This window comes from Tursiops truncatus, chromosome 10, assembly GCF_011762595.2.
Source record: "Tursiops truncatus isolate mTurTru1 chromosome 10, mTurTru1.mat.Y, whole genome shotgun sequence".
NCBI classification, from domain to species: domain Eukaryota; kingdom Metazoa; phylum Chordata; class Mammalia; order Artiodactyla; family Delphinidae; genus Tursiops; species Tursiops truncatus.
The window spans coordinates 65263365-65289730 of NC_047043.1; the positions used below are offsets into that span (position 1 = coordinate 65263365).

Consider the following 26366-nt stretch of genomic DNA (forward strand, 5'->3'; position numbering starts at 1 on the left):
CCACCTCAACATTGTGACCTGGGGAAGAGCAGGCCAAGACCCGAAGGAATCACTGTGTCTCTGTTTCCCCACCTGCCCCCATGAGTCCACAGTGTCCCATCACGCTGGGTCCTCAACTGCACCAAGCTTTCCTCACTCCTTATTGCTGAAGCCCTTCCCCCACTTCCAGCTGGAACAGGGTCCCTAAAGGGAAAGCCAGTGGCACCAGGCTTACCTCACGGAGCTGCTGCACACCCCCAAAGATCCGCATCACGCCATCGATCTCCTGCTCCAGGCGCCGGGCCCAGTGCTGCATCCTGTGTGCAGAGAGGAGAGGAGTGTCAGGAGGACCTGCCTGGGGCTGGAACAGCCCCGCCCCAGCCACCGAGAGGTGACACGCAGCAGCCGCCCCTTCAGAACCCAATTTTCACTAGAAGAGAAACAGAGGCTGGGAACCAGAGCGTGCCTCTGATTCCCTTTGAAGTCTGGACCCGGTGGCCCAGGCTCTCCTCACGTACTGTTGGACAGCCAGGGAGGGGAGCAGATTATAGTTTAAATGCACTGAGGGAGTCCAGCGGCTCCAAGAAGCCTGCAGGGAGACTATTTTTCACTGTGAAGAGCCAGCCCTTGATGCTGCTGCTCTGAACATGGGGACTCAGGATACCAGGGAGGAGGGGACGTGAGTGAGCCTGGTGTCTGCTGGATCTCAGAGCCTTCTGCCCCAAGGCTGGGTGGCACCTAGGCAAGGGGAGGGAACATGAGAGCTGCCGCCACCACCAAGTCACTGTGTAACCTGGGGCAGGCCCCTGCCCCTCTGGGCCTCATTTAAACAGTGGACATGGAGAGCTTCCTGCTCAGACGGCCCTCGCCTTTCCAGTACCCTAGTAAACAGAGGCTCATCACTAGATGCCCCACGTGAACTGTCTACCCACAGGTCCAGTTCAGACTATCCCACACCTTTCTGGGGGCCTGGCAAGCCCCATGAGCCCTTCACCAGAGCCACCAGGCTGAGCAGGTCTCCCTTGCACTGGTGCCATGCTGAGCTCGCTTTAACCTATCTGGGTCTCGCTATCCTCCTCCAGAAAGTGGGGATAATTTGGGGCCACCTTGTAGGGTTTGAGAAGAACACATGGGAACTGGAGGGTCAAGGGTGCTGCACAGGGGATCTCTGTGAGGGGACAGGATGGATAGGTGGTCACAAGGTCCTGTATTCTCAGCCCACGCTCATGAACAGGGATGGTGTCTGGGGAGAGGGCTGGCTTGGGTTCTAACCTGTGATCCCACTTTAGGCAGTGCCAGATCAGGTGAGCAAAATCACACCAGCGCTTGCCAGGGCCTGCCGGCCAGAGAGACACTCTCCACACTGCCAAAAGCACTTTCTGCTGTGACCAAAGCCCCTGCCCTAATGCATGTGAAAGGCATCTCAACTTCCAGACACAGAACAAAGCCTTCCCCGGGAGGGCTCATAGGAGAACTACCACACAGACTGAAATATGCTCACAGGTTAATAAGCACATCCCGTCAGGCCAGGTAAGGGTGGGGTGAAGCCAGCCCCCAGCTTCTGGAAGGGTACCCCAGGAGCCATGGGATCCGGGAGATTGAGTCTGGCCCCAACTCCTGCCCTGGGCCTGCCACCTTCCCCACCACCCCTACTGCCACTCGGGGCCAGGACTCTTATAGCTCCCTGGGTCAGAAAAGCTAAAGTCTTTACCCCAGCCCCCTGCCCCATATCCCTGTGGCTGGGGGCTGGGCCCTTGCCATCGTGTGTGCCCGCATCGGTTGGCATGGGAACTCAGATCAGGAAGCGGGCGGATCACTAATTGCAATTTGCCAAGCTGAATGTCAGGACCGTGATGGAAAAAAAAAGTCAACATCAAAAGAAAGAGGTATTGGGCTTCCCTGGTGGTGCAGTGGTTAAGAATCCGCCTGCCAACGCAGGGGACACTGGTCCAAGCCCTGGTCCGGGAAGATCCCACATGCCATGTAGCAACTAAGCCCATGCGCCATAACTACTGAGCCTGAGCTCTAGAGCCAGTGAGCCACAACTACTGAGCCTGCGAGCCACAACTACTGAAGCCCACATGCCTAGAGCCAGTGCTCCGAAACAAGAGAAGCCACCGCAGTGGGAAGCCCGTGCACCACAACAAAGAGCAGCCCCTGCTCGCCGCAACTAGAGAGAGCCCGTGTGTAGCAACAAAGACCCAACGCAGCCAAAAATAAATAAATAAATAAATAAATAAATAAATAAATAAATAAAATCTAGTTTTTAAAAAAAGAGAAAGAGGTATCAGCTTCAGCTTGTTGCTGGCTGAGACACAGCCTGATGCCCACCTCTGCTCCCCACTGCAGGGGAAAAGCTAACCCCAAGCCCAGGTGGAGGCCAGGCTGCAGGCCAGGCTATGAAGGGTGATCAGGCCTCAACCACCAGGGGAGGTTTTTTGCTGGGGGAGGGCAAAGCCCAGCAGAGAACGGAGAGCCTGCTTGTCCCCTGGCTCCAGGTCACCAGGAGCTGATGGCTTGGCCCTGGCTGAGCCATAAGCACCTGACAGTGTGTCAGGTGGCTGTTTTATGCTCCTGAGACAGAGCCTGGGATGCTACTATGGGCCACAGGGACTGGCCTACCCCTGACACATCAGAACAGGCACACCCTCCTGGGGTCTAGAGGTGGCTCTAGCCCTTGGTCTGGCACGGTGGGTCTGATGGGTAGACCCCAGGCCCCAGCCGCAATGCCCACCATCACGACGCCAGGGAAAACAAGTTATTCTGATCATTCACCTAAACCAAACCCAACTAGGAAGGCAGTATGTGTCCGAGAGTTTAAAAGAACGTGATAGATCATTCATTTCATCATCACAGAGACATGAATTTGTGGGTTCCAGAGTTTGGCTGGTGTCCCCGTGCTGGTTCCAAGGGGTGACACATGGGACCCAGGAGGCCAGGAGTCAACTATGCACCTGCAGTGTTCTTGCCCAGAGGCAGGAGAAACCACCCACCAAGCCCGTACTAACCCTGGCCGGGCACAGTCATACTCACACCAACAGAAGGGCATGGGGGCTTTGAAAGGATGGGGGATGCATCAGGATTCGTGGCGCCACTGGGTCAAAGGCAAACTGACCAAATCCTGCCTGCAGGTCCCATGAATATGGACCCAGGTGCCTGCATCTCCCATTGCTCCCTGGCCAGACAGTGTGGCCCATGGGTCACCCCCCCAAAAGGGTAGATCCCCCTGCTGGCTCCCCACATCCCTGTGATTTTCCATGCGATTCATTGAGATGACACTGCTTATCTCCAAGTGTCTCTAAGTGCCAAATTAGCAAGACAGTGAGGAGAGAGAGTGTCTGGGAGGAGGCACGTGCAGCCGGGGACTGCAGCCGGCATGATGTCTGGTGTGGCATGACAGCCTCACACCATTATGTCCTCCAATGTGCCCAAACCTAGTGGGGTGCAGGCACTGAGCCCCCATTTCACAAACAAGAAAACTGAGGCCCCTGGCAAGGACAGGTGCGGAGCCATGTTCTACAGAGAGAAGCCAGACCTGTCTTCCTGGCTCCATCAGCTCCATGACCCCACCCTCCTAGGACAATGCAGCCTCTGGGAAGCCTAAGGGAGAGGCTGCCTCTGTCAGCTGTGTGACCTCGGAGAGTTCTTGCCCCTCGGAACCTCAGCTTTCCGGTCTATAAACAGGGAAGATAATGACTGGCTGAATACCTTTCAGGGCCAAATCCACACGGAAGCTTGATGGGCAGTATTATTATTGGGCAGTCCCCTGAGGGCTAGAAGCTCATCAAATCCAGCCCTTCCTCGCTTCCCAGTGCTCAGAAAATCTTCCCTGAATGCCTGCTGGGGGGAGAAAGCACAGAGGGAGGGAAATGTGGAAAGGGTTTCCCTAATGGCTCTCTGTAACCCCCTGCTCCCCAGGCTGAGAGAGGCCGGGAGCAGGCACAGGGCAAAGATGTGTGTGTCCCAGGGCTAGAGGGTTGAGGGCAGCCCAGCAGGAAGATGACACCAGCTGTTGTGGGACTCCAGGTCTTTTAGTCTCCAGGGCATGTTTCAGAACCAAGAGGAGTACGTGAGGGAAGAGGAGGTGTCATCATTAGGCAAGGGAGCAAAATCATCCATATGTGGAGCGAGGAGCTGGAGCTGAGGACCCCCTTTAGCAGACAGAACTATCAAGACTCCCACTAGAAGGCTGGGGAGGCCCCAGGTCAAGCTACAAGAGCAGTGAAGGCCTCCAGCTCCGAGGCCAGATACACAGGCTCCCCCAGACAGGGAGGAAGAGGTAGGGAAGATGCGAGAGGGGAGGAAGGGAGGGGAAGGGAGGGGAAGGGAGGGGAGGAGAGGGGAGGGGAGGGGAGGGGAGGGAAGAGAAGAGGGAAAGAGCCTGTATACAGATGCAACAGCATAGTTTAAACTGTTGCCAGTTGTTAATTTTATACGTGAAGTTGTTGATCAGAATGTGATTTAATTGTACAGTATAATCTAGGCTTTTGGAATAAATTATGCAGAAAACTCATCTATAATTAAATCAAAAAAACAGAGACAGGTGACACTGCACGTTCACCCTCAGAGGGCAAGGGTAGGTGTGGGCGGCTGGACCCTGCAGAGGGACGAGAGGGAAGGGGGAGGGCTTTGTTCAAGAGCAGACAGGGGAAGGCCCAGGAGAGGCTAAGGCCCAGTAGGGGCGAGGATCTCTGGACCCCCACCTACCTCTGCAGGCCTTCTTACCACTCCTAAGGAGGCGTTTTCCTTGCCATCAAAGCCTTGCTACAGACTTCCTCTGCCAGGCAGACTGGGGGCCTAAGAGCAGTCTGCAGCTCTCCCCTCAGCTCAATCAAGGCAGTCATCGTAGAGGGGGAGATGCCGAGGGTAGAACAACAGGTGAGGTGGGAGGAGTGGAGGGCAGGGCAGGGCTAGGCTAGGGCAGGTGAAGGGTGCAGGGGAGCAGTCACAGGGGAGGCCACTTGCTGCCAAGGGTACTATGAGCCAAACTTGGCAATGGTGGGGGCCCACGGGTCTCCTGCTTCCCTTGTGACGGACTGGCCAATTACTCTTTCAGCTCTGGGGGAGGCAATGATTTCAAATAAAATGCTATTTAATTATTCTGATCATATTTCAGCTGGCCTGCCACCTCCCACCTTGGTGCCTTAGCAGTCTTCTGAAGGGGAAAGAAAGACAGGGCAGGAGGCGGGGGTAAGAGAAAGACGGAGAGACAGAGAGACACAGACATGAAGAGAGCCCAAGAGAGCTGGTCTAGAGGGCCTGGGTGTCAGGTTCACCCCGTCTCAGGGGATTACTGGTGGATGGGCAAGAGGGCCACTCCCCATTCCAGCCTGGAGAGGCCATGCAAAGCTCAGAGAGCAGTCGTGGCCCCTGCTGAAGCAGGGCTTGGGACATGGCCAACCCTTCCCCAGGCCACAGTCCTGCTGCAAACAGCAGGAAGCTCAAGGCTGCACCCCAGGATCGTGGTACCTCCAGAGCCACCTCCCCCGAGGAGTCCTCCCCGACCACTCTGTGGATATCCCTCTCTACCTAGACTGAGTGCCCAGATTCAGCCCTGGCTCTTCCGTGACCTTAGACCAGATGAGCCCTCTTAGGCCTCAGTTTTCCCGTCTGGAAAATGGAGATAAAGCTCACCACTTGTCTACCTCCTAGGACCCCAAACAGAAGCAGGTGGAAACCACTGCCTCATGGAAGGGATGACTGCCCCACACACTCATGCACACACAGACCCATCTGAGTGGCGGGGCCGCTCTCCCCTCAATCCTGTCCCCTTCCTCAGACCTGCAGCTCATTAAGCGTGGGATGGCTGTACCTCCTCCTTGGACTGGGGCCTCTAGGTGGGCTGCAGCACTCCCTACACTACCTAAGAGACCCCGACACAGGGGAGACTCCTTGGGAAAGGTAGGGCCTCCGATGACCAGAGCATCCTTCGTGCTTGTCTGCTCAGGAGAGAAGACTCTTGGCCTCAACATCTTTCAGGACTCAAAGCCCAGGGTAGGGCCCCCAACCTTGATTTGATCACAGCCTCCCAAGAAGAGAGGGCAAGTCTAGCCAAGGTCATTCACTCTGCAGAGGCCAAGTGGGCCAAGCCACTCCAGACCATTGAGATCAGAGTGCCTAGAGGCACGGAGACCAGTCAGCACTGACCTGGCACTGCACAAACCACAGTGGGGTGGGGGATGCACAGAGGCCTGGGGAGAGGGGAGCATGCTGGCTCAGCCAATTCACGTGGAATAAGCTCCCCAGTTAGCCATCCACCACTTTACAAGCAGGGAAACTGAGACGCAGGACTCAAAGGGACAGGCTCACCGTCAGTGGATTTGTGATTCTGCTTAAGGGGCTCCTAGTGTAACATGGGGCTCCCAGGAGCATCGTCCCCACCCCACCCCCACCCAACCCATGCACACAAGGACGAAGGTAGCCCACTTATCACAAGGGATCCTCAGAGATCCCCTGGTGCTGGGGAGGGGCTGGTGCTGCTGAAGCTCAAATTAGTCCAAATCCATCGGCCTCGACTATGTGTGTCTTGGGACCCTGCCCAAATACTGCTCGTTAATGAGGTTATTAATTATGGGGCTGTCCCTTCCCTTTCTTTGTCGGGGGCGGGGGGGGAACCCTTCCCTTCCAGTGGGCTCTCGGCTGGGAGGCAGCGAGCCTGTGCCTCCCCGCTTAGACTAACAGTGAACAGTCATCCACTTTAATTAGGGCGCCAGGTCCAGCCCAGTATTTACTCCCAGTAGCCTGATGGGGGGAGGGGACAAGGCCTGGAACAAGGGAGCAGCTCAGGGCTGGGGAGCTGGGCAGTCCATTTGGCCCAGAGAGGGATGGAGAGTGTCCCAGGCGCACACAGCACTCTGCCTCACTCCCCACCATCAGTGCAGGACTGAGGGCCCACAGGGGCACCAGCAGTCAGGGAAGCACACACAAGGACTGGGGCAAGCCAGGGACATGCAAGCTGAGAAGGGGAAGGAGGTTTCCCAGGGGAGATGAGGAGGACAGCATGGAAGGCCCACCTGAGCCTGATTTCTGTTTCTGCCATGGTTAGCTGTGTGACCTTGGTAACATCCTTTCCCCTGTTTGGGCCTCAGGTAACTCATCTAGAAAGTGAACTGCAGCAACACAGTACTGTGTCAAGACTGCCACACCCAGAGCCACAAGGTTCCTGAGCAGTCCCTCAGCAGGACCCTCCTCACCAGGCCTGGTCTGGGGTTTCCAGCAGCAGGAGAAGCCCATAAGGGGCACTGCTCCAGCTTCCACGGGAATGAGTTCTGCCCAGCAGTCCCAGGAGAACCAGGAGAGGGGCTAGAGAAGGCACCAGGGAGCTGGGGAGACAAAGGAGGTGTGCAGCAGGAAGGAAAACACCGTTCTGCAGGAGAGCAGGGGACTGACTGTGGCCCAGACCCAGGCTGGAGGGCTTGGCCAGGGTGGGGATGGGCCCTGGGGCCGAATCTCCTCCAGCCCCTGCCGTGTACCAGGTCCTGCTCTGTGGTCCACACCCAGCTCTGTGGTTTGGACTCTCCAGGTCTCAGCTTCCCTCTCTGCTCAAGGAGGGGTGGCCTGGGGCCTCCACAGGCCACGTGGGGATTTGTTTCCCAAGGGGTCTGACTGGGGCCTTCCTGCCTGCCTCACTGGGTCTGCACCAGTGAGGCCAGGGCTCTCAGTGCACTGCCTTAATTATCTTCACAGCAGTCAGATCATCCCCAGTCCTCAGAGGGAAAACTGAGGCACACAGCAATTGAGTGATGTGCCCAAGGTCACACAGCTAATGAACACCAGTCAGGATGATACACACCTCTCTTCAGACACCAGTCTTAAATGCCCAGCTGCGGCACGGCATGTCCACTTGGATGCCTAACGGGTCTCTCAAACTGAATGTGTCCTAAACCCAGACACGGACCTCCCTCTGGATCTCCTCCTCCCTTTTCTCTGTACCCCCTGCCTCCCCTGGCTCAGCTGATGCCAGCTCCTTGGTTCAGGCCCGAAGCCTCAGGGTGACCTGCAACCTGCTTTCTCTCGCACCCACATCCAATCTCTCAGCAAGTCATGTTGGCTCCACCTTCACAGTCTGCCCACTGCCCTCCACCTCCCTGGCCCCCAGCCTGGCCTGGGCCGCCATCATCTCTCTCCAGGACAAGTGCAGTCACCAGTTCACTGGTCTTCAGCTTCTGTCCTTGCACCCCCTCCCCCGGGCTGTTTACCTCCACAGGCAGCCAGAGCCCCCTGTTAGAACAGTGTCCCTCCTCTCTCAACACCAGGCCACAGCTCCATGACATTAGAAGAAAGACAAAGCCCGTCCAGCGGCCATACTCTCAATGGCCTCCTTGACCTCGCTCCTCAGGCCACACTGGCCTCCTCGTTGTGGCTTGAATACACTCCTGCACTCCCTGCACAGCCTTTGTACATGCTGTTCCCTATGCCTGGATCAGTCTCTCCTCAGAAGTCCTCAGGGCTCCCCTCTCACCTCCTTCAGTGAAGTCCACCTTGCCCCCCAATTTAAGTTGTACCCTCCCAGCAGCAACAGATCTCAGGTGCCCTCCTGGGGTTACCGCCCTCCTGGGCTGTGAGCCCTGAGGGAGGAGGCTCCTGCTCTCCAGCCTGGAGGAACAGGCACTTGGCTGAGCACGCGCACCTCCCCAGAGGGGCCTGATCTCCCCGCCGTCCTGCCCAGCCTGCATGCTGCCGGCCACAGGAGCAGGCAGGTGGGTGTGCAGTGGCAGCCTGTGGAGGGGCTAGAAGTGCAGTGGCTGCCCCAGGGACAGCCACTTTCCCCGGCTCCTCTCCGTATGAATTATTAAAGCTCATTTATGATGGGCCTGCCCAGGCCTGTGGCTTCCGTGCATAATTCATGGCTCTCCCAGGAGGGCCGGGTGCTGGAGCAGCCACTTCTTCCCGGAAGCAAGGAAAGTGCAGGCACGGAATGGCCCAGACCCAGGCTGTCCTCCCCCCATCCCTTTCACCCTGTCCCGATCTCAGATAGCCCAGTACCTCTACCCACCCTGCCCCATCTGGGATTCTGGACACTGGGATTCTGGTTCAGTGCAGACTCCCCTCTCTGTGCCTCGGTTTTCCATCTGTGGACTGACGGAGTTGGTGGTTTTCAAACTGCAGGGAGAGCAGAATCATCTACCTCCACTCCCCAGGGGGCCAAGGACCATGGGTTCCCAAGGTACCAACACCCAGGTGTCATTGTTTGTGAATTTTCCAGCAATCTAGACCTGGGACTTAGCAATGAGCAAGAGGAGTTCAGGAACTAGTTAAGGCATCCCCAGAGAAAAGCAGAAAGTCCAGGCCAGGGACACAGGGTATGGAACAGTCAGTCACTCTGCCCAGGATCCACCATCTGCTCCCCAGGCCTGGAACCACCTGCCTCAGTCACTGACACAGATCATTAACATTTGGGGTCTGCAGAGCCTCCTTCTCTCCCCAGCATGTTCCCCAGGTAGTCAGGTACAATGCAAAAGTAACCCCTGCCTAGGCCCATTTAACAAACTTGTAAACTGAGGTTCAGTGAGGCTGGCTCTTGGAGGCAGGGGTAGATATGTTGACACAGCCCCTGTGCCCAGCCAGGTGCTGTGATGGGAGAGCCACACCCAAGCCTGGTCTCAGGAGGTGCACAGCAGGGTTGAGGCACCTGTGGAGGTCACCAGGAGAGTCAAGGAGGAACCCAGGGGTTCCAGCTGCCTGTTCTTGCCCCACGCCAGTAACTGAAACCTGATTGGAGGTGGCAAGATAGGCCCTGTCCATGTGTCACCAACCACTCCAGCCAGATTCTATGATTCACACATCCCCACCTCCCCTCCTGTACATCCTCCCCACTCCCCAGCATGAGTCAAATCCTCTCTGAGCCACAAATAGCCGTCCTCCATGTGCGTCCTCGACATGGCCTCCTGCTGTGAGGAGGACAGAAACCTCTCTAGGGATCCTCTATTTCTCCTCAGGGTAGAGATCCCCCAGGGAAGCTGGCAGTGTCCCAGAGGACACACTGGGTGCAGAGGAGAGGTGAAGCAAAGACCAGAAAAGAACTCAACCCATCAGGGCAAGCTTTGTTCTCTGGCCTTGTCCCCCGCTACCTGGCCAAGTCACCTCTGCCGGAAAGTCTTCCAGGATTTCTCTCCACCCCTTCCCCCAAACCCACAGTCCTTACTCCACTTTACCAACCCTTGCCTTAGGTTGGAGCTGCAGTCCGGTCCCATCATCAAGCTTCCTGCAAAACTTAGCTTGCAGGACGGCAAAGAAGAGTCTTCTGGAAATGCTTGGGGATAGATTTCCCTGAATATCCTCCCATCACCAGACTGGTACCTGCCCTGTCCAACCCCCTCTGCAGTGGGAGAGAGGCTGGAGGGCAGGGCAGGGAAAGGGCTTCTAACTTCAGCAGGTAGCAGAGCACCAAGGAAAGGAACAGATGATTCAGAGTACCCGTTGTGTGCTGGGTGCTGTGTGTGTGAGGCCACTGAAGTCACACAGCACCCATGGCTAGGTGCTAACTGATTCAGGCCCACTTCATGGATGAAGACGGAGGCCTACGCGGTGAAGCAATGCACTCAAGGCCACACAGCCAGTCTGTGCTCAACCAGAATTTGAACCCAGTAAAGGATGGCTCCAGAGCCCAGGTTCTGTCCCCTAGGCAATTAGGCTTCCTTAATCCCAAAGAGGACTTCAAAGGCCAAGATTCAGGAAATAGGGTGCAGGTAAGGGCCACCCCTCATTTATGACCTTTTCCAGCTTTGCGAAGGGATCTACTCCAAATCAGGGCCCTCACTGCCTCCCCATGCAAGCCAAAGCTGGGTGCAGTCAGAGTCCTTCTTTTTACCCCACCAGAGCTACCCTGCTGTAGGAATGTTGTCTCAGCAGTGCAGAGCCCAAGCTCCCTCAAACCCCTCCCATGACGGGGGGTGGGGTGGGGAGGGGGAGATGCCCACTTCCTCTGGGATTTGCTCCTCACTAGTTAGCTCCGGGCTTCTCAGCGCAAGCCAAGCTGCATGTAAATCAAATGTGAGTACTCGGACCACCTTGACTCTCCATGCTCTATGGTGAATCCTTTAGCAATGCAAATCCCCTCTGTGAGCTGCAATGAGGAGGGGCCTTCAGGTGCCACCCCAGCGGCCCCACCCCTTCTGAGAAGTCCCAGGTTGGTGGCCAGAACAAAAGGAGCCACTGCCTGGTGAGCCTGTGTTGTTCTGAGAGATGGCTTGACGAGTAACAGGTTGGCCAAACCCAGTAGGGCTATCACAGACAAAATACTCTGCAGATGTTGCCAGCCTTCTATAGATTCCCTACTAGCTCCCTCACTCCCCATTCATTCATTCATTCATATAGTTACTGAGGCAGGCTCCAAGCTAGGCACCGTGTCTCCAAGGGACACAGTGGTGAGCAGGGCAGATGCAAGCCTGCCCTCGGAAGCTTGGAATTCAACCAGAGCAGACAGCTGATCTGATCCAGACTCAGTAAGTGGAGGGAGGAGGAGTCCGGCGAGCCTTGCGGGGGTGGGATGCACGGCAAGGGGCCTGACCCAGCCTAGGGGTCTGGCCAGGTAAAGGTGGCACTGCAGAGCAGCAGGGCAGTTCAGACAGAGGGTACAGCACGTGCAAGGAAGGCTCAGCAGTGAGCTGTGCGCACGGTGATGCCCTATGAACACCCTCAGACTGACTATGGGCATAAGCAGGCTGCTCCCACACTGAGGCCTGCAGCGCTCCATCCTCAAGGACATGGTGAGTGCCTCCATGTGACGGATGGTGAAGGACAGTGAGCTTCTGACACTGGGGAGATGAGGAGAGCGGGCGCAGTCAGTGGCTGGTAAACTAAGGGTTCAAAGAGCAGGGCTCTCTGCTCAGTCCTCGGCACCCAGCCTGGGAAGGCACAGCTCCACCTGGCCCTCTCCAGAGGCAAACATCTAGCTCTGACAAATCTCCACTTGGATGCCCTAGTCTGCATCTCAAATTCAATGTGTCCAGTACCTGATGGTCCCCTGGACTGACTTCCCCAGCCTCCTCCAGCTTACCTGGTGAAAACTCTGTCCTTTCAGATGCTCAAGCCAAACCCCTGGGGTCTCCTGAGACCCCTTTCCCTTTCTCACACCCAGACCATCAGCAGGTCTCACCACCATCACGGCCATCACCCTGGTGCTCCTCTGTTCACACCTCTCCCCGGGGGCCCCCACTTCAAAGTCATGCTAATTTTTTTTTTTTTTTTTTTTTTTTTTTTTTGCAGTACGCGGGCCTCTGACTGTTGTGGCCTCTCCCGTTGCGGAGAACAGGCTCCGGATGCGCAGGCTCGGCGGCCACGGCTCATGCACGGGCCCAGCCGCTCCGCGGCATGTGGGATCTTCCTGGCCCAGGGCACGAACCCGCGTCCCCTGCATCGGCAGGCGGACTCTCAACCACTGCGCCACCAGGGAAGCCCCAAAGTCATGCTAATTTAATGGCCCAGGCTGTCCTGGTCCTAGCTGCCCTCTGCCCTCCTCTCCTCCCACTCTCCCCTTTTTCTCCTGCTCTAACCACTTCCCACCTCAGGGCCTTTGTGTTGGCCGTTCCTCTGCTTGGAACACTCTTCTCCCAGATACCCATGTGGCTCCCACTCTCCCCTCCTTCCAGGTTTTGCTCAAATGTTTTAGTGAGGCTCACTCTGACCTGCCTCCTCTAGTTAAACCCTCCCCCAAATTCATCCTGTCCCTTCTCCATGGCATCTGTCACCTTCCAACATAACATATCCTCTGTCTATATCACCTCCCCAGACTGTTGTCTGCCTGTCCCGTCAGTGCCTGGCACATGGCAGATGCTCATGAGTGTGGAGAGAATGAATGAATGGCAGGTTGTGGTGAGTGCCTGTGGAGGGAACAAATGTGCCCACAGTGGGGGAGGCACTGACTGGAAGAGGATGAACTGAGTGGGAGCCTCAGGTAGGACCAAATCCATGGGCTGTCCCACAGCCATGCGTCCCCCTCGCACTGACCTGCGGGCCACCCTTGCCCTGGCATTTGATGTGTTCTACGTTCACAATCATAAAATACAGGAAATATGATCCCATTTTAGAGTCCTTTTTTTTTAAACTTTTATTTAATTTTATTTATTTATGTTTGGCTGCATTGGGTCTTTGTTGCTGTGTGCGGGGCCTACTCTTCATTGCAGTGCATGGGCTTCTCATTGCGGTGGCTTCTCTTGTTGCGGAGCAGGGGCTCTAGGAGTGCAGGCTTCAGTAGTTGTGGCACGCGGACTCAGTAGTTGTGGCTTATGGGCCCTAGAGCGCAGGCTCAGTAGTTGTGGCGCACGGGCTTAGCTGCTCCGCAGCATGTGGGATCTTCCCAGACCAGGGATCGAACCCGTGTCCCCTGCATTGGCAGGCGGATTCTTAACCACTGTGCCATCAGGGAAGCCCTATGATCCCATTGTAAAGGTTAGAAAACTGAGGGACAAAATGACTCATGGTCACATATGGGGCTCCAGCTCCTCCCCTCCTCGACCCCCGTACCCTGGACCATGCTTTCTAGCAAGCAGCAGGCGGACGGCGCAGTGAGGCCACCAAAGCCCACGGCTCTGGGTCCCTCTAGACGGCCCCGTGATGTCCCCACCCTTCTCCATTTTAGAGTCATGGCCTCCTCCATACGCCACCGGTCTGGAAACCACCTGTGAAATATATTTCCCCCAGCGCTGGCTCGGGAACCATGTAAATCACTCGGCTTAATGTCCTCTGGGATTGTTCCCCACCACCCCTCCCCAGCCACTCTGTGCCGGTGAATGTGGGGCTGCAGGGCATCAGGCAGGTGGGGCCCCAGTCATGGGCTGTGGGCAGCCCAAGGTACCCCAGGTGCTAGGAGGCACTGTGCAGGGGTGCAGCAGCCTCAGGGAGCACGTCAGCAGGAGAGGGATGGGGCCTGACTGGAGCTTCGGGAACTGGGGCTGGATCCATGTAGGCAAGCCTCTCCCCCACCCCACCCCTGCCCCTTATGCTTGTCCCCCTGTCAGTGGCTTACTCTCAGAGGAAGATGGGTCCTGATGCTCTCCCCGGGCCCCCACAGCCCTGACCAGGGGAGGCCCAAGGCCTTAGGAAGAGCTGGGGACCCTGAGAGGGCCTGTCAGAATTCAGTCTGGAGTAGGGGCTGTGTCTCATCACCAGTTGGATGCTGCCTAGAGCACCAGTCATGTGTGGTTATTATTTATTTGGCCTCACTTCCATTTCTTCCTTGCTGACGATCTCTCCCATGGACTGTGAGCTCCCCGAGAGCAGCCCTGGCACACAGCTAAGGTTTGGAGAGGAGACTCAGGCGGGGCAGGGGCCGTCAGGAGGCGGGTCCTGAAACATGGGAGGGCCATGGAGCAATCAGCAGTGTGGATGAGGCATAAGCAAGTGTCAACACAGAGGGGCAGTTGGGAAGGAGTAGGGCAGCCGGCTGAGGAAGCCTGGCGATCTCCCTGGAACAGGCTGCAGACTCTGGCCACTGGCCACATGTACAGGCATCTATGAACAGCTGCCCCCCAACAGGTACAATGGCCAGAATACTCCCCAGAACCAGTACACTGGTCCCCACCCCCTTTCTCTGGAAGCCTCAGTTCTCCTTGCTGGCAGAGCAGCGCAGGGGGAGGGGTCCTATGTTCACCTTCCTATCCTCTATGGCCTTGGCTTTCCACCTTGGCTCACCTGAGTGGCTCTGGAAATATCCTGATGCCCAGGCCCTGCCCCACAAAATTAAATAACACAGCCCATGGGGCCCTGGACCCCACCTTCATCTCTCTCCCCCGAGCAGCCCTTGGAGGCAGCCTCTTGGCTGGGGCATCCCTTGTAAGAGAGCCGCAGGAAGGTGTGTGGGGTGGCCTTTGTTCTGTCGCACCAGCAAAGCCAGGGCCGTGTGGGACCCTGTCCCAGAACATGTAAAAGCTGTTCCAGCTTTCAGAGGCGTAACCAGCTTGGCCTGTACACACCTGTGCTGACTCTCTGTTCAGCAAACATTTTTTTAGCACTTGGTGTGCGCTCACCTAGAGCTCAAGCCAAGCACAGGTGGTCGTGACCCCTGCCCACCCTCCAGGCACACAGTCTGGAAGGGGAGGCAGCAGGTCTACTGCAACACAAGAATAGGAGTGACTTCAGGGGGCCTAGGAAGCCCCTGTCCCACATAGGGAAGTCAGGGGAGGCTTCAGGGAACAGTGACTCCCAGTCAAGCACTAAGGGACAGGCAGAGGTCAGCCAGACCATAGGCAGGGTCCTGCTTGGGACTGGCAGGGCCCTTTGCAGCCCACCCAACCTCTCCCCTGCTTACTCAACTCTCAGTTCATAATAGGTGCTTGTTAAGCCCCCATGGACGGAGATGGCTGCTGCCCCGGTGCTGCCGGTCCTGAGGGCAGAGATCCCCTCCTGTGCCCACCACCATGCCTATCAGAAGCAGCCCCCTTGGCCATGGTCTCCATAGCACCAGCTTACAGGGCAGGACAGAGATGGCAGCTATGCAGATGGGGTGACAGAGGAGCATCGTCATCAGCTGCAGAAGAATCCATCACTCTAGAGGGTCCTGGGTATGATGAAGACACTGAGGCTGGAGGAGGAGAGCAGGTGGCTTGCCCAGACGCCCACAGTAAGCTGGAGACGGGCCAGGGCTAGAGTGGAGTAGTAAGAAATTGAGACAAGAAGGGTAGAGGGACAGATGTGATGGAAAAATATAGGAGGGTTGGGTACCCTGAGGGTCCTGCGGTCAGGAGCCTCTCTGGAGAAGGTGAGCTGCAGAAGGGCTATGTACAGCAGGGGCTGAATGCTCAAACCCAAGCACTGGGGTGTGAATCCTGCCTTCACCACTCACCATCTGTGTGATTGCAGCATCACTTAGCCCTGCTGAACCTCAATTTTTCTTATCTGTGAAATGGGAATAAAAATGGACTGATCTCATTGGACAGCATATGTGAAATATAGCACCCGAGGCTCAGATCACAGTGATGGATGATGTAGTTAAAATTACTTCCTTTACAAATGTTTCCTTGAACATGGACACTCTCCCTTTCCTTTCCCTCCCACCTTCTTCCTCTTGTCAGGCCTCTTGTCTGACCCTGAAGCACATCCTGCCTCCTCATTCTCCATCACTCCCCCTCTTCTCGCTAACAAAACCCAAGTCTGCAAGAATCTCTCCCACCTCCAGTCCCAAGGTGACCCCATCCTTAGCTCAAGGGTAAATCCTCATTAGCCTGAGCCAATCACAATGCACCTTCCTGATTGCCAGTGATTGGTTTAGAGTAGACATGTGACCCAGTGCTAGCCAATGAGGTGTGAGGGGAAATTGGCTAGGGGCTTCTGGGTGAGGTTTCCTAGCCTCCTTTTAAGAGGAACCCAGAGGAAACATCTCCTCTTTTACTCCTAATGTCTGGTACATATGATGCCTGGAGCTGTGGCAGCCATCTTGTTGCCATGAAGGACGTCAGTCAAGGACAGACAGCCACACCAAAAGTAAGGCCAGCCAGGAAGAGTGCAGGTGAAGGCTTGGTCCTCAATGACAGCCTATACGTACCCACCTCTGAGCTCCCTGCCAGAGGGCCTAACCATGATGAAAAAAATTAATGTGCTGGGATTTCCAAGGGGTGCACAGAAGCAGCCTCTCTTCCTTGCAGCCATTCCTTGGACTCAGTTTTTGAAGGATCAGTAGTCAGCTCAATGCCTACTCCTGGAAAGGCCTCTACGAACTGGGCACAGAGCTGGGGGAGAGGCACAGGGTGATAGGAGAGGCCCACAAGGGGTAGGGAGCCAGAGGAGGGCAATGATCTAGAGGGCTTCTTGGCCCAGTACTCAGGCTGAGCAGGCCAGCCTGGTATAGGGAAACAGCCAGAAGGTGGAGAGGTCAGAGCTCCTACCAGGACTTGCAAGTGGCTTGGCCTGGCTGGAGTCTAGTCACAGAGCTAGTGGCCAGAGACCAGAGCCAGCCCAGGAGGGCCGTCAAATGCCAGGTGAGAAGTGGGGCTCTGCCCATGGCAGGCTTCTGGGGTGCAAGGTCATAGCTTGCCCTCAATGAGAGATACTGCAGCATGCCTGGCAGGTCCGGGAAAGGAAGGGAAGACGCCTAGGTTCTCACCATGCCCACCTTAGCCTCAGCTCACAGGGAGAAAGGAGAAACGTCCGTCTGTGAGAGCCCTCAGTGCAGAGGCCTGTTCTGCCAGCTCATTTCTCTTTTCTAATAAATGAAGTTGTGGGGGCAGGGCTGAGGTGGGTTGTTTTGTTGTTTGTTTGTTGGAACCGGCAGCAGCACCAGGCCTGACCTTTAAGGCTTCAAATGTAGCATTTCAGGCAGCGCCAGAGGGCGGAGAACATAGGCTGAGCAGAGAAGTTATCAAGGCTAAAATGCCACGTCAGCCATGTCAGGCTGGAAACTCGCAGCAGAGCAGGGGCCTCTACCCATCTGAGGAACATTCCAACCCATTCGTGTCCACCCGGCGACAAAGCTGTCCTTTCCATGGGTACCCTGAAAGCCTCACTGACTCTAAAACGGCAAAGGGCACCAAGGTCTGCCCCAAAGAAACACCAGAAGCTGGGGGCCCACACCACAGGCACCTTGCTCTGCAGGGTTTGCCAAAGGAGGCCTCAAATCACTCCCGCATCTCATGGCAAAAATGTTTTTATTTAAGATAATCAGTTGTACATCATAGTGCAAAGACGGCTGAACGGGGAGCATCCTTTGAGCAGCCTGTACTGAGCCCTGGGTGGGGGACTGGGCCCTGCCCGCAGAATGTATGTAGCCAGCAGAAATGTGGGGCCTGAAGGCTCCTTCCCGCCACTCAGACATCAATTTCCCTGTCTGTACAATGGAGGTATCTAGGTCCCCAGGGGCTTCTGTGGCTGGGATATTCCTTCCCAAATCAGGGACCCAGGCAAGGCCCATTATTGCCCAAGGAGATGGTCGCACTCGGGCTCCCTGCCCCCATAGGGACTCTCACAAGCCCTGTAGGTGCCCAAGCCCTTTGCAGAAGTCCCCTCCCGAGATACCTAGGATGCTGGGCCATCCTAACACTGACAACACACAGGCCCTGAGAATGCCGGGAAAGCTCTCAGACATCAGAACCCATCAGCTCAGGGCCCACAGAGCCAAGGGCCAGCACCCAGCACAGGGCACTCAGACAGCCTTGTTTATGAAGACCCAGTAGGCAAAAATTCATCCTTGAAAGGAAGAGCTTTGCTGGAGGCATCCCAAATAGAGGAACATGAGGGCATCATCAAGCTGAAGCTTTTATACCCAAATTATGCCTGCAGCTGACTGTACAAATGTCTCGCTAGGAGCAAGAACCCCAAACCTACAGCAGATGCTTCAAGGGATGCCAGTCTCCCACCCTTGAGTGTGCAAGTGAGAAGCACACACTCCAAGAGAGAAAAACTGCCAGGCCAAGGTCACACAGCAAGGGTTTCCAGATTCCACATCGGAAGGGCTGTTAGCAAAGATGCTTTGTTTCACAAAGGACTCACCAAGCTTCGCAGAGTCCCAAGTCCTCTGGCATATCTAAATACCATTCTATTTGCAAAAATTTGAATTACAAGGATGCAGCCTCTGTGTGTTTCCCTTGCAGACAGTCATCGAGCCAGTTGGTAGATGATCAAACTTCCCAGCTCAGCCTTAACTCAGGCTGTTCTTGACATAAAAGTTTGTGAAACACTGGTCCTAACAAACAGGTGGCTTTATTTCCCACTGCCAACATTTGCCCAGCTGAGCCCTGGCATTAACTTCAAAGGGGGGCTCAGAAGGTGAGCACTGGGAGCGCATTCTGGGTGCAGAGATAAACCGTACATATGCCCACACATACATATGCACACCCACGCACAAGCACACACCCACATTCGCATTCATAGGCACACACACATGCACATACCAACACCTGTGTATACACATGCGCAGGCATGTACACACAACCTGCACATATACATGAAGCACACTCACACACACAGGCACACACACTTACATGCACTCACATAAGCACATCTTCATATACAAATGGACACTCACAAGTGTGCACACAACGTGAACATATCCAACACATGTGCACAAACACATATAAGAGCACAGACATATAGACACTTCCACACACAAGCTTACATGTGCACACAGGCCAAGGCAAGGACCAAGCACAGGAGGAAGGACCCAGAAACCACAATGGAGTCTCAGGATCCTGTAGGGCCTGGCTGGGTGGCAGGCGCTATGGGCAATGGGACAGGTGCCTGGCACTCAGAGTACGGGCCCAGCTGGACTGAGAACCCTCATAGATCCAGTCAGAATCCACACGCCCTTGTCATTCATCCCTCATGACCTTTCACACCCCAACCCAGCGAGGCAGTGTGATCAAGGGAACCCTGTTTTACAGATGAGGCCCCAAGACCCAGAGAGGCTGAGGAAGTTCCCAAGGTCACACAGCTGGTGAGAGGTGTGGCAGAGTCTCAGTGTGTGTCAACAGGGGACTCATTCAGAAAGGTTTGTCCAGCAGGGAAGGAAGGCACCAAGGCGGGAACAAGGGGCCCAGGGTCTAAGGGAAGCGGGAAAGAGGGGCAGAGGGGGTGACTTCTCCCCCCTTTTACCCACTCCTTTTCCCCTTTGTTTAATGAGTCACTTCCAAGGTAGGGAGAGATGCTTAATAATCAGCAGGAAAGACTTCCCGTGCCCCTCCCTCTCTGCTAAACAATTAGGCTGATCAGAGCTCAAAGTGGGTCACTCTGAGAAGCAGCTTTGAGACACCCAAGGTGTGTCCAGAGGCCAGTATGGGAGGTGCAGGCTCCTCACACTGGGGGAGATGGGGCTCAGCTGGGCTAGGGTCAGGTCTCACCTCACAGCTAGAGCAAAGTGTGGAGAGGAGCAGGAAGACCTTGGACCTGTCTTCTTAGGCGACTGCAATGTCAGAGTCACAAGGTAATGGAAGAGAGGAAACTGAGGCCCAGAGAGTAGAGGAGACTGTCCAAGGTCACCACCATGCAAGCTATCAGCTGAAAGGACTGGGTTGGGACTGCCTTTGACAGAGGCCCTCCAGAGCCAGGCCAACCCAAGGTGGGGACGCTCAGGTCTCCCATGTGAAGATTTCCCACCATGTAATCCCAGCTAGACAGGGTTTTCTGCTCTGTAAGGCCAGATCCCTCACAGGCTCAGTCATCAGAACCAGCAGTGGCCAGGGGTCCAGCAGGCTGGACTAGCCCCGGAAGGAGGGGGCCCAGGTGAGGTGGGAGGGGAACTAGGTGGTCCATGAGCAGGACCAGGGCCAGGGACACCAAACCAACGGCCTGAGTCCCACAGTGGCAGGGCAGGGCTTGGCTGAGTGCTGCCCCAGCTCCTGCCTATGTGGACCTAAGTGACAGCATCCCTGAGTCCCTTGCAAGCCCCACATGGGCATATCAATCCGCATGGTCACTTGCACCGCCAACTCCCCCGCAACTCTTAGCCACAGGCAGCTCAGAAGGCTCTTCAGGTTATACAGGACAAGAGAGGAAGTGAAAGGAAAAAAAGCAGAAACCACACATACACCTCTCTCTGGGAATACGAATATTGATTCTGTAGCTCCTTGTTTAGACAGTAGGCACCAGGAAAAAAACAACAACCTGACACTAAGAGAAGCTCCCCAGTTGGCTGAAGGGATGCAGCCAGGGGTGGGAAAGCCCCCCACACTTGCCTTTAGAGCACCCTAGGCCTTGGTCTCCCTCCCCAGGCCTGAGGCCCTGAGCCCTCACGTAAGGACAGAGGTCACTTGTTCCCGAGGCAGATATTGAATCTGGAAGCCAGCGAGGTTGGAACTGGGTGGGGGGAGGAAAAGAGACCACGCCCCACCCAGAGACAGCACCACCCTCCATGGCAGGGCACACGCCACATGCCGGCCTGCTTTGACTCCCAAACCCCCAGCTGCCCCCGTATAGTTTCCTAGCAAATAGAACCCTGGTTCCCCAGCCCCCCAGACTGCTCTTGTCCACACAACATGAAAACCCCAGCACCTATAAGGTCCAAGCCCTCTGAAATCCCCTCGGGCTTGAAAAACCTGCCACGGGACTAGAGCACCCGGCCTCAGGTTTCCATGAACAGCCTCCACCCCCACGCCCCTGGCCTCTCTCTCTGGAATCCTACTGGAATCTGGAGGGGGGGATGGCATCTCAGAGTCTCAAGATGAAGTCCCTCTTGCCCACCCCTGCACGGCAGGCATGCCCGGCACATGACTCGAAGCCTCTGAAAGGGGGAAAACCTGGACTGGGGGGCTCCATGATCGCCTGTGTACACGTGGGAGGGGGGTGGAGGTAGGCACAGGGCCTATGAGCACCGGGCTGGTAGGGTGGCCATGGGCCAAGAAAGGCCTCCTCAGGGTTGCCTGAGACCCAGAAGAAGGCAAAGGGACAGAGCAGGAAAGGTTACAGTTGGGAGCCTAGGCGTCCCTCACATGTCTTAAGCCTCTTCATTTTCTTCCAAACACCCAGGCTTTGAGTTCCTACCCCAACTTCTTGGTCCCCTACCCAGATGTGCCCAGCCCCCTGGCAGGACAGCTAAGTGTCTGACAGATTAGTCCTCTCCCTGCCCTGCCCCTGGTAGCTGTGGGGCTTTGGGCAGGTCCCTTCATCTTCCTGAGTCTCAGTCTCCCCATCTGTGGGATGGGCATGACCATGGGGTCTGAGGGCGTAATGTAGACAAGGGGCCTGGCCTGAGCTCAGTGAGGGGAGGTCACCATTAGCCTGGTGACATCCCCCACCATAGTCAAGCTGGGCTTCAGGGAATTGGGGAGGGAGGTGGCCCAGTGCTCGTCCTCACGGAGCCGATATCCCTGCGGGTGGGTACAGCCTGAGCTAGTGGCACAACCCAGAGGCCTCTGGAAGGTGTGGGTATGAGACCCTGAAGGAAGGATCTAAACCCCTGAGAAAAGCACGCAGTGATGAGGGGACAGCGTAAGCAAAGCAGAGGGATAGGAAGGCGCTCAGTCCATGGGAGGAATGTGAAGAGATTGGTGGATGGGGGCCCATCAGGCTGTAGCATCAGGGGTTGTTAATGTTATCGATAGCTGCCATGACTCCCACCCATGGAACCCTCCCTGCTCACCTGAGGTGACACCCTCTCCCACTAATTCTCACCACCAGCCTCTTAAGCAGATTCTATTATCTTATTTGGGGAAACAGAGGCAAGGTCATCCCAATGGGGAGGGTCAGCTCTGGAGACCAAAGCTTGAGCCTGCAGGGCCCACACCTGACACCCACCATGTCCCCAAACTGCCTCCTCCCAGGAGCTGGCAGGGACAACCTGCACACAGGCATAGGGGAGAAGAAGGCACTGAGGGCAGAAGTGCTCACTCCACTTGTGAGTCAGTCTCTCCCCGGAGACACCAGTGTGACAAAGAATCTGGAGGGAGACTCACCCGCACACTATGAGGGGGCTCGTCTTAAAACAGGCTACTCCCTTCTCAGGGGCTAGCTTGACATAGTTGGCCCAGTAAAGGTGGGTCCTGCAGGGGGAAAGCAGACAAGGGTCCGCCAGCCCCCATCCTCAACGCTAGGAGAGATGTGAGCCAGTTGTAGCAGCAGCCGGCCGTAAAGCCTCAGCCTCCTCCTCCTTCCTGCAAAAGCTGTTGGCAGGTTGTTGGGGAAATGGGGGACCCAGATGCGTGATGTTGCCTCCCTCTAACACGGAGAGCTACAGGGAGGTGAAGACGTGGGCTTGGAGGCCCAGACAGACACACGTCACCCACCATTAACCATAGCTATAGTGACGCATGCCCTGTCGTGGACACTCAGGAAAAGGCGCACGTACTCTGGCTGTCATTAATCTGCTGGGGGCCCAGACCCCTCGGGCTCCTTTCTGCTCCCTACCCACTCCCAGAGGAAGGGAGGTACTGGCCAGCACCATCACTGGGGAAGAGTGGGGCTAAGAGGGTGCAGCTACCCAGGCACCTCAGCAGGACCCCACAGAGGGGACAGAGAAACCCAGGAATGCTGGAGAACAGGGGACAGAGGTGCAATAGAGATGACAGAAGAGGTGGGCAGGGCAGAGTGGACACAGAGAGATGAGACGGATGGGCAAGGAAGTGGGGGGAGGGGGATGGGAGAAGAGATGAGAGACCAAAGAAGGGGGCAGGGAGGGGGAAGGCAACTGACAGAATTGGAAAAGGCGACTGACAGAAAAGGAAAAGGCACAAGGAGAGGCAAAGCAGTGAGGGCTGCCCCTCAGCCAGCAGCAAACAGGAAACAGGAGGAAGCAGGTAAAACGGAGAGTGTGTGCTCTGACTCCGTCTCCCCCTACCTCACCCCAGACACATGAGTGCACATATGCACACACATGCGCCTGTGCACACGTGGCCTTCCCTTGTTTGAAAACCTGATCCAGGTCCAGGTGGGGTGAGAGGGCACAGCCCCCAAACCAAAGGTCTGTCCTCCCTCCAGCAGTAACTCCTCTGCCCTCCTCCATCCACCTGGAGGAGGTGGCAAAGGGTCTGCTTTGCCTGCTGGGCAGACAGCCATGTTGCCAAAGCGATTACAGAAATAACGGCCACCGGACCCTAAACCCACACTTGCTTAAAACCCAGCAGCTTGCAAAGCTGGGCCCTGTCGCACTGCCAGACACTAAGGAGGAAATGACTTTCCCATCAAGGGCCCTCTCCACTAAGGGGTCGTCACCCTAGTGCCGTGAAGCTGAGGGTCCCACTGCCCACCTCAGAAAGCCACCTGTACCTGTATCAAAGTCCCTTCCTAGCCTGGCCATGCTAACCCAGGAGAGTTCAGGGAGGCCACTGGCCCCGAACAGCCCCAGGGCAGCAGCCTCAGCCTTTCAGGTCAGCTCAACAGAAGTCCCAACTCCAACTAAGCATGGTCATGCAGGGGAACGTGGGGGAGGGACCCCCACTCAATTCCTCCCCCTTCCTGCCTCCAAGGATCAATGGGCGTTTGCATCCGCGGGACCAGGGCAGCTGAAGGGCGCTGGCTGTCGCCACCAGCCCTGCGTGTTGTCGCACCGTTAGTCACCTCCCCCTGGACCCTCGGAGCTGTACAGCCCCCACCCCACCCCCACTCTCATTCTCTAATTATGGTTTTCAAGATGTGTCCCAAACCCTGAAATTAGTTCCAACTATACCGACAAGAGAAGAGCGTCCAGCTGAAAATGTGCCACTGCCATCACACCCGCCTCCCCATCTTCTGGCTGGGGACAGAGGGACAGGTGTCCTCTCTGGTCAGGGTGTCACAAATGTAACATGCAGGCTCGGCAGCCATCTGACCCACCGCAGGTTACAAGGAGAGGGAGCAAGGTGGGAAGAGGTGAAAAGAGACGTCTACTTAAACCTTCACTCAAGGAGCTACGAAACGGCAAGAGGAAAAAATAACTGTCTTGACTTTGAGGAAAAAAGAATAACAAAAAATAATGCTTTTGCTCTTTTTAAACACTGTGGCTTAAGTCCATTTTCATCACAGCAAATGAAAGACAATAATGCACCCACAAGCCTTGAACTTCCACAGGATTCTCTTCCCCCTGGGCACACCCCACATACACACACGAAAAATCCAGACAGCTGACAGAGGACACGTCCGTGTAGCACCTGTAATTTGCCTACTGATCACCCGCCTGAGCACAGCCAGGCTGTTTGAGGAGAGAGATGACAAGACGGAGAGAGACTCAGGCAGTGCCTTTCCTGAGTTTGATTTTTCCTCATCTGGGAGAACCTACAAGCTGGAGTAGGCAGAACCAGGGGCCCCTACCCTTGGGCAGAACTGGTCTAATGACGCAGAGCCAGCCTTTCCCTTTCCATGAGGACAGACCCTTCCTCTTGGCCACTAGCAGCCCGGCTACTCATTTCCCAAAACCCCTGTGTGGTCACTGGTGCAGGAGTCCAGGGACAGGTGGCTCCTCAGAGCGACAGACAAATAACAGACAGCAAGGTGGTCACCGTGCCCCAAAGCCACAGGGGTGTCTGGGCACTGACATAAGGCTGGGTCATGGTGCCCATAGAAACAGCTGCTGTCCTAAAGGCCACATGCACTGAATACCCATTTGCAGCCCCAGATGCATCTGGCCAAGCTCACCCAGAGGAGGAAGCCCGAGTTTCCAGGCTCCTGGGGAGGGAGAGAAGGCTCAGAAGGACCACGGAGAACCAGCAGAAGCTGGCAGGGCCAAGAGATGCTATTACCCTGTTGGCAGGGGCAGGCGGGGGTCCTCCCTGCCATTCACCTTCTGCCTCCACCCCGGCACCTTCACCTCCCAATTGGGCTCTCCAGGGGACCCTTCCCCCAGGTTTAGTGGCGGGGGCAAGAACAGGGGACACTGACCTCTTCTGTGGCACTGGCCAAACAGTAAGGTGCTCGCATCCTCTGCTTCCAGCCCTCCCCCTCGAAGGAAAAGGCCAATGAAAACAAGTGTGGAGGTGCCCCCCACCTCTGGATCTAAAGCACCAGGTTCCTACCCGGGAGGAGACATGAGGCAGACGCTGGGCTCTGACTCCGCCGGGCAGAGGTCGTTGGCCGCCCCCTCACCCAACCCCAGTTTTCCCTCTCAACCCGACAGCGGCAAGGAAATCAGCTGGAAAGCTCGGACCCCCCAGAGATCTCGCTCTGTGCGGTTTGGGGGATGGGAAGGAGAAGGGGCACCGCGGGGAAGTTTCGCGACGCAGCTAGAAGCGCCGGGACCCCGGCTGCCCGCCCTCTGGGCTTGGGGCCGCCGCCCCCGGTCGCGGCGGGCGGCGGGACCCAGCGCCCCGGCCCGGGCGCGGGCTGGGGGACGGAGGGGGGCTCTGGGCTCGGCCGGGGTCCCGCGGCCGGCCGAGGCCACTTACGTGTGCTGCTGAGGAAAGCTGTAGGCAGAGGCGCCGGGGGCGGCGAGCAGCGGGAGCAGCAGCAGCGGCGGCAGTAGCAGCGACAGCGGGCGCGGGGGCCGAGCCGCCGGCCGCCGGGCGCTGAGGCCGGGCCGCGAGCCGCGGCCGGGCCAGCTGAGCGCGGTCCGCGCCGGGCCGGGCAGAGAGGCGCCGCAGGTCCGAGCCGGCACCGCCATGTTTCCATTCAAGATGCGGCGCCGCGGGGAGGGGTGGGGGCGGCGGCGGCGGGTTGGGGGGGCGCGGGCGGCAGGCGGCAATCGCCTCTCCTCCTCCGCCGCCTTCTTCGCGCGGGGCCTCCGGGGCTGCCCGAGCCGCAGCACCTCTGCGGGCTTCGTGCTCGATCTCTCCGCCGCGCTAGCTCGAAGCGCTCTGAGCGCCGGGTCCCGGACTAGCGCTCAAATAGCGGCCGCCGCCAACCTGACGGCGCCGCCCTCCCCGCTCCCTCCCTCCCTCCCCAATTCCCCGGCCGGTCCGCCCCCGCGCGCCCCCGCCGCGGCCACGCGCCCGCCGCGGCCTGCGCGCCCCTCGCGCCTCCCTGAGCCGGCCCTGCTGGCCCGCGTGGCCGAACCGAGCCGGGGCACGCGCGTCTTGAGCCCCAGCCAAGTCCGAATTTCCAATGTGCGCCCTGCCCCA

At 56.9% G+C, this 26366-nt stretch overlaps 1 protein-coding gene across 5 annotated transcripts in view; it reads right to left on the reverse strand.

The window, feature by feature from the left end:
* The window catches only part of CACNA2D2 (calcium voltage-gated channel auxiliary subunit alpha2delta 2), a 139141-nt gene extending 113029 nt beyond the window's left edge, over nt 1–26112 (reverse strand). For 3 of the 5 annotated variants that reach the window (XM_033865032.2, XM_073811148.1, XM_033865031.2), the window contains exons 1-2: nt 25695–26111; nt 215–296 (exon numbers count right to left, since the gene is read on the reverse strand). In XM_033865032.2, the coding sequence (XP_033720923.1) occupies nt 215–296; nt 25695–25909 (297 nt within the window). In that variant the 5' untranslated portion in view covers nt 25910–26111. Of the gene's footprint in view, nt 1–214; nt 297–25694 lie in introns of all 5 variants that reach the window. The other 2 variants (XM_073811149.1, XM_033865030.2) reach the window with 1 other exon arrangement.
* Between the last annotated feature and the right edge of the window lie 254 nt (nt 26113–26366).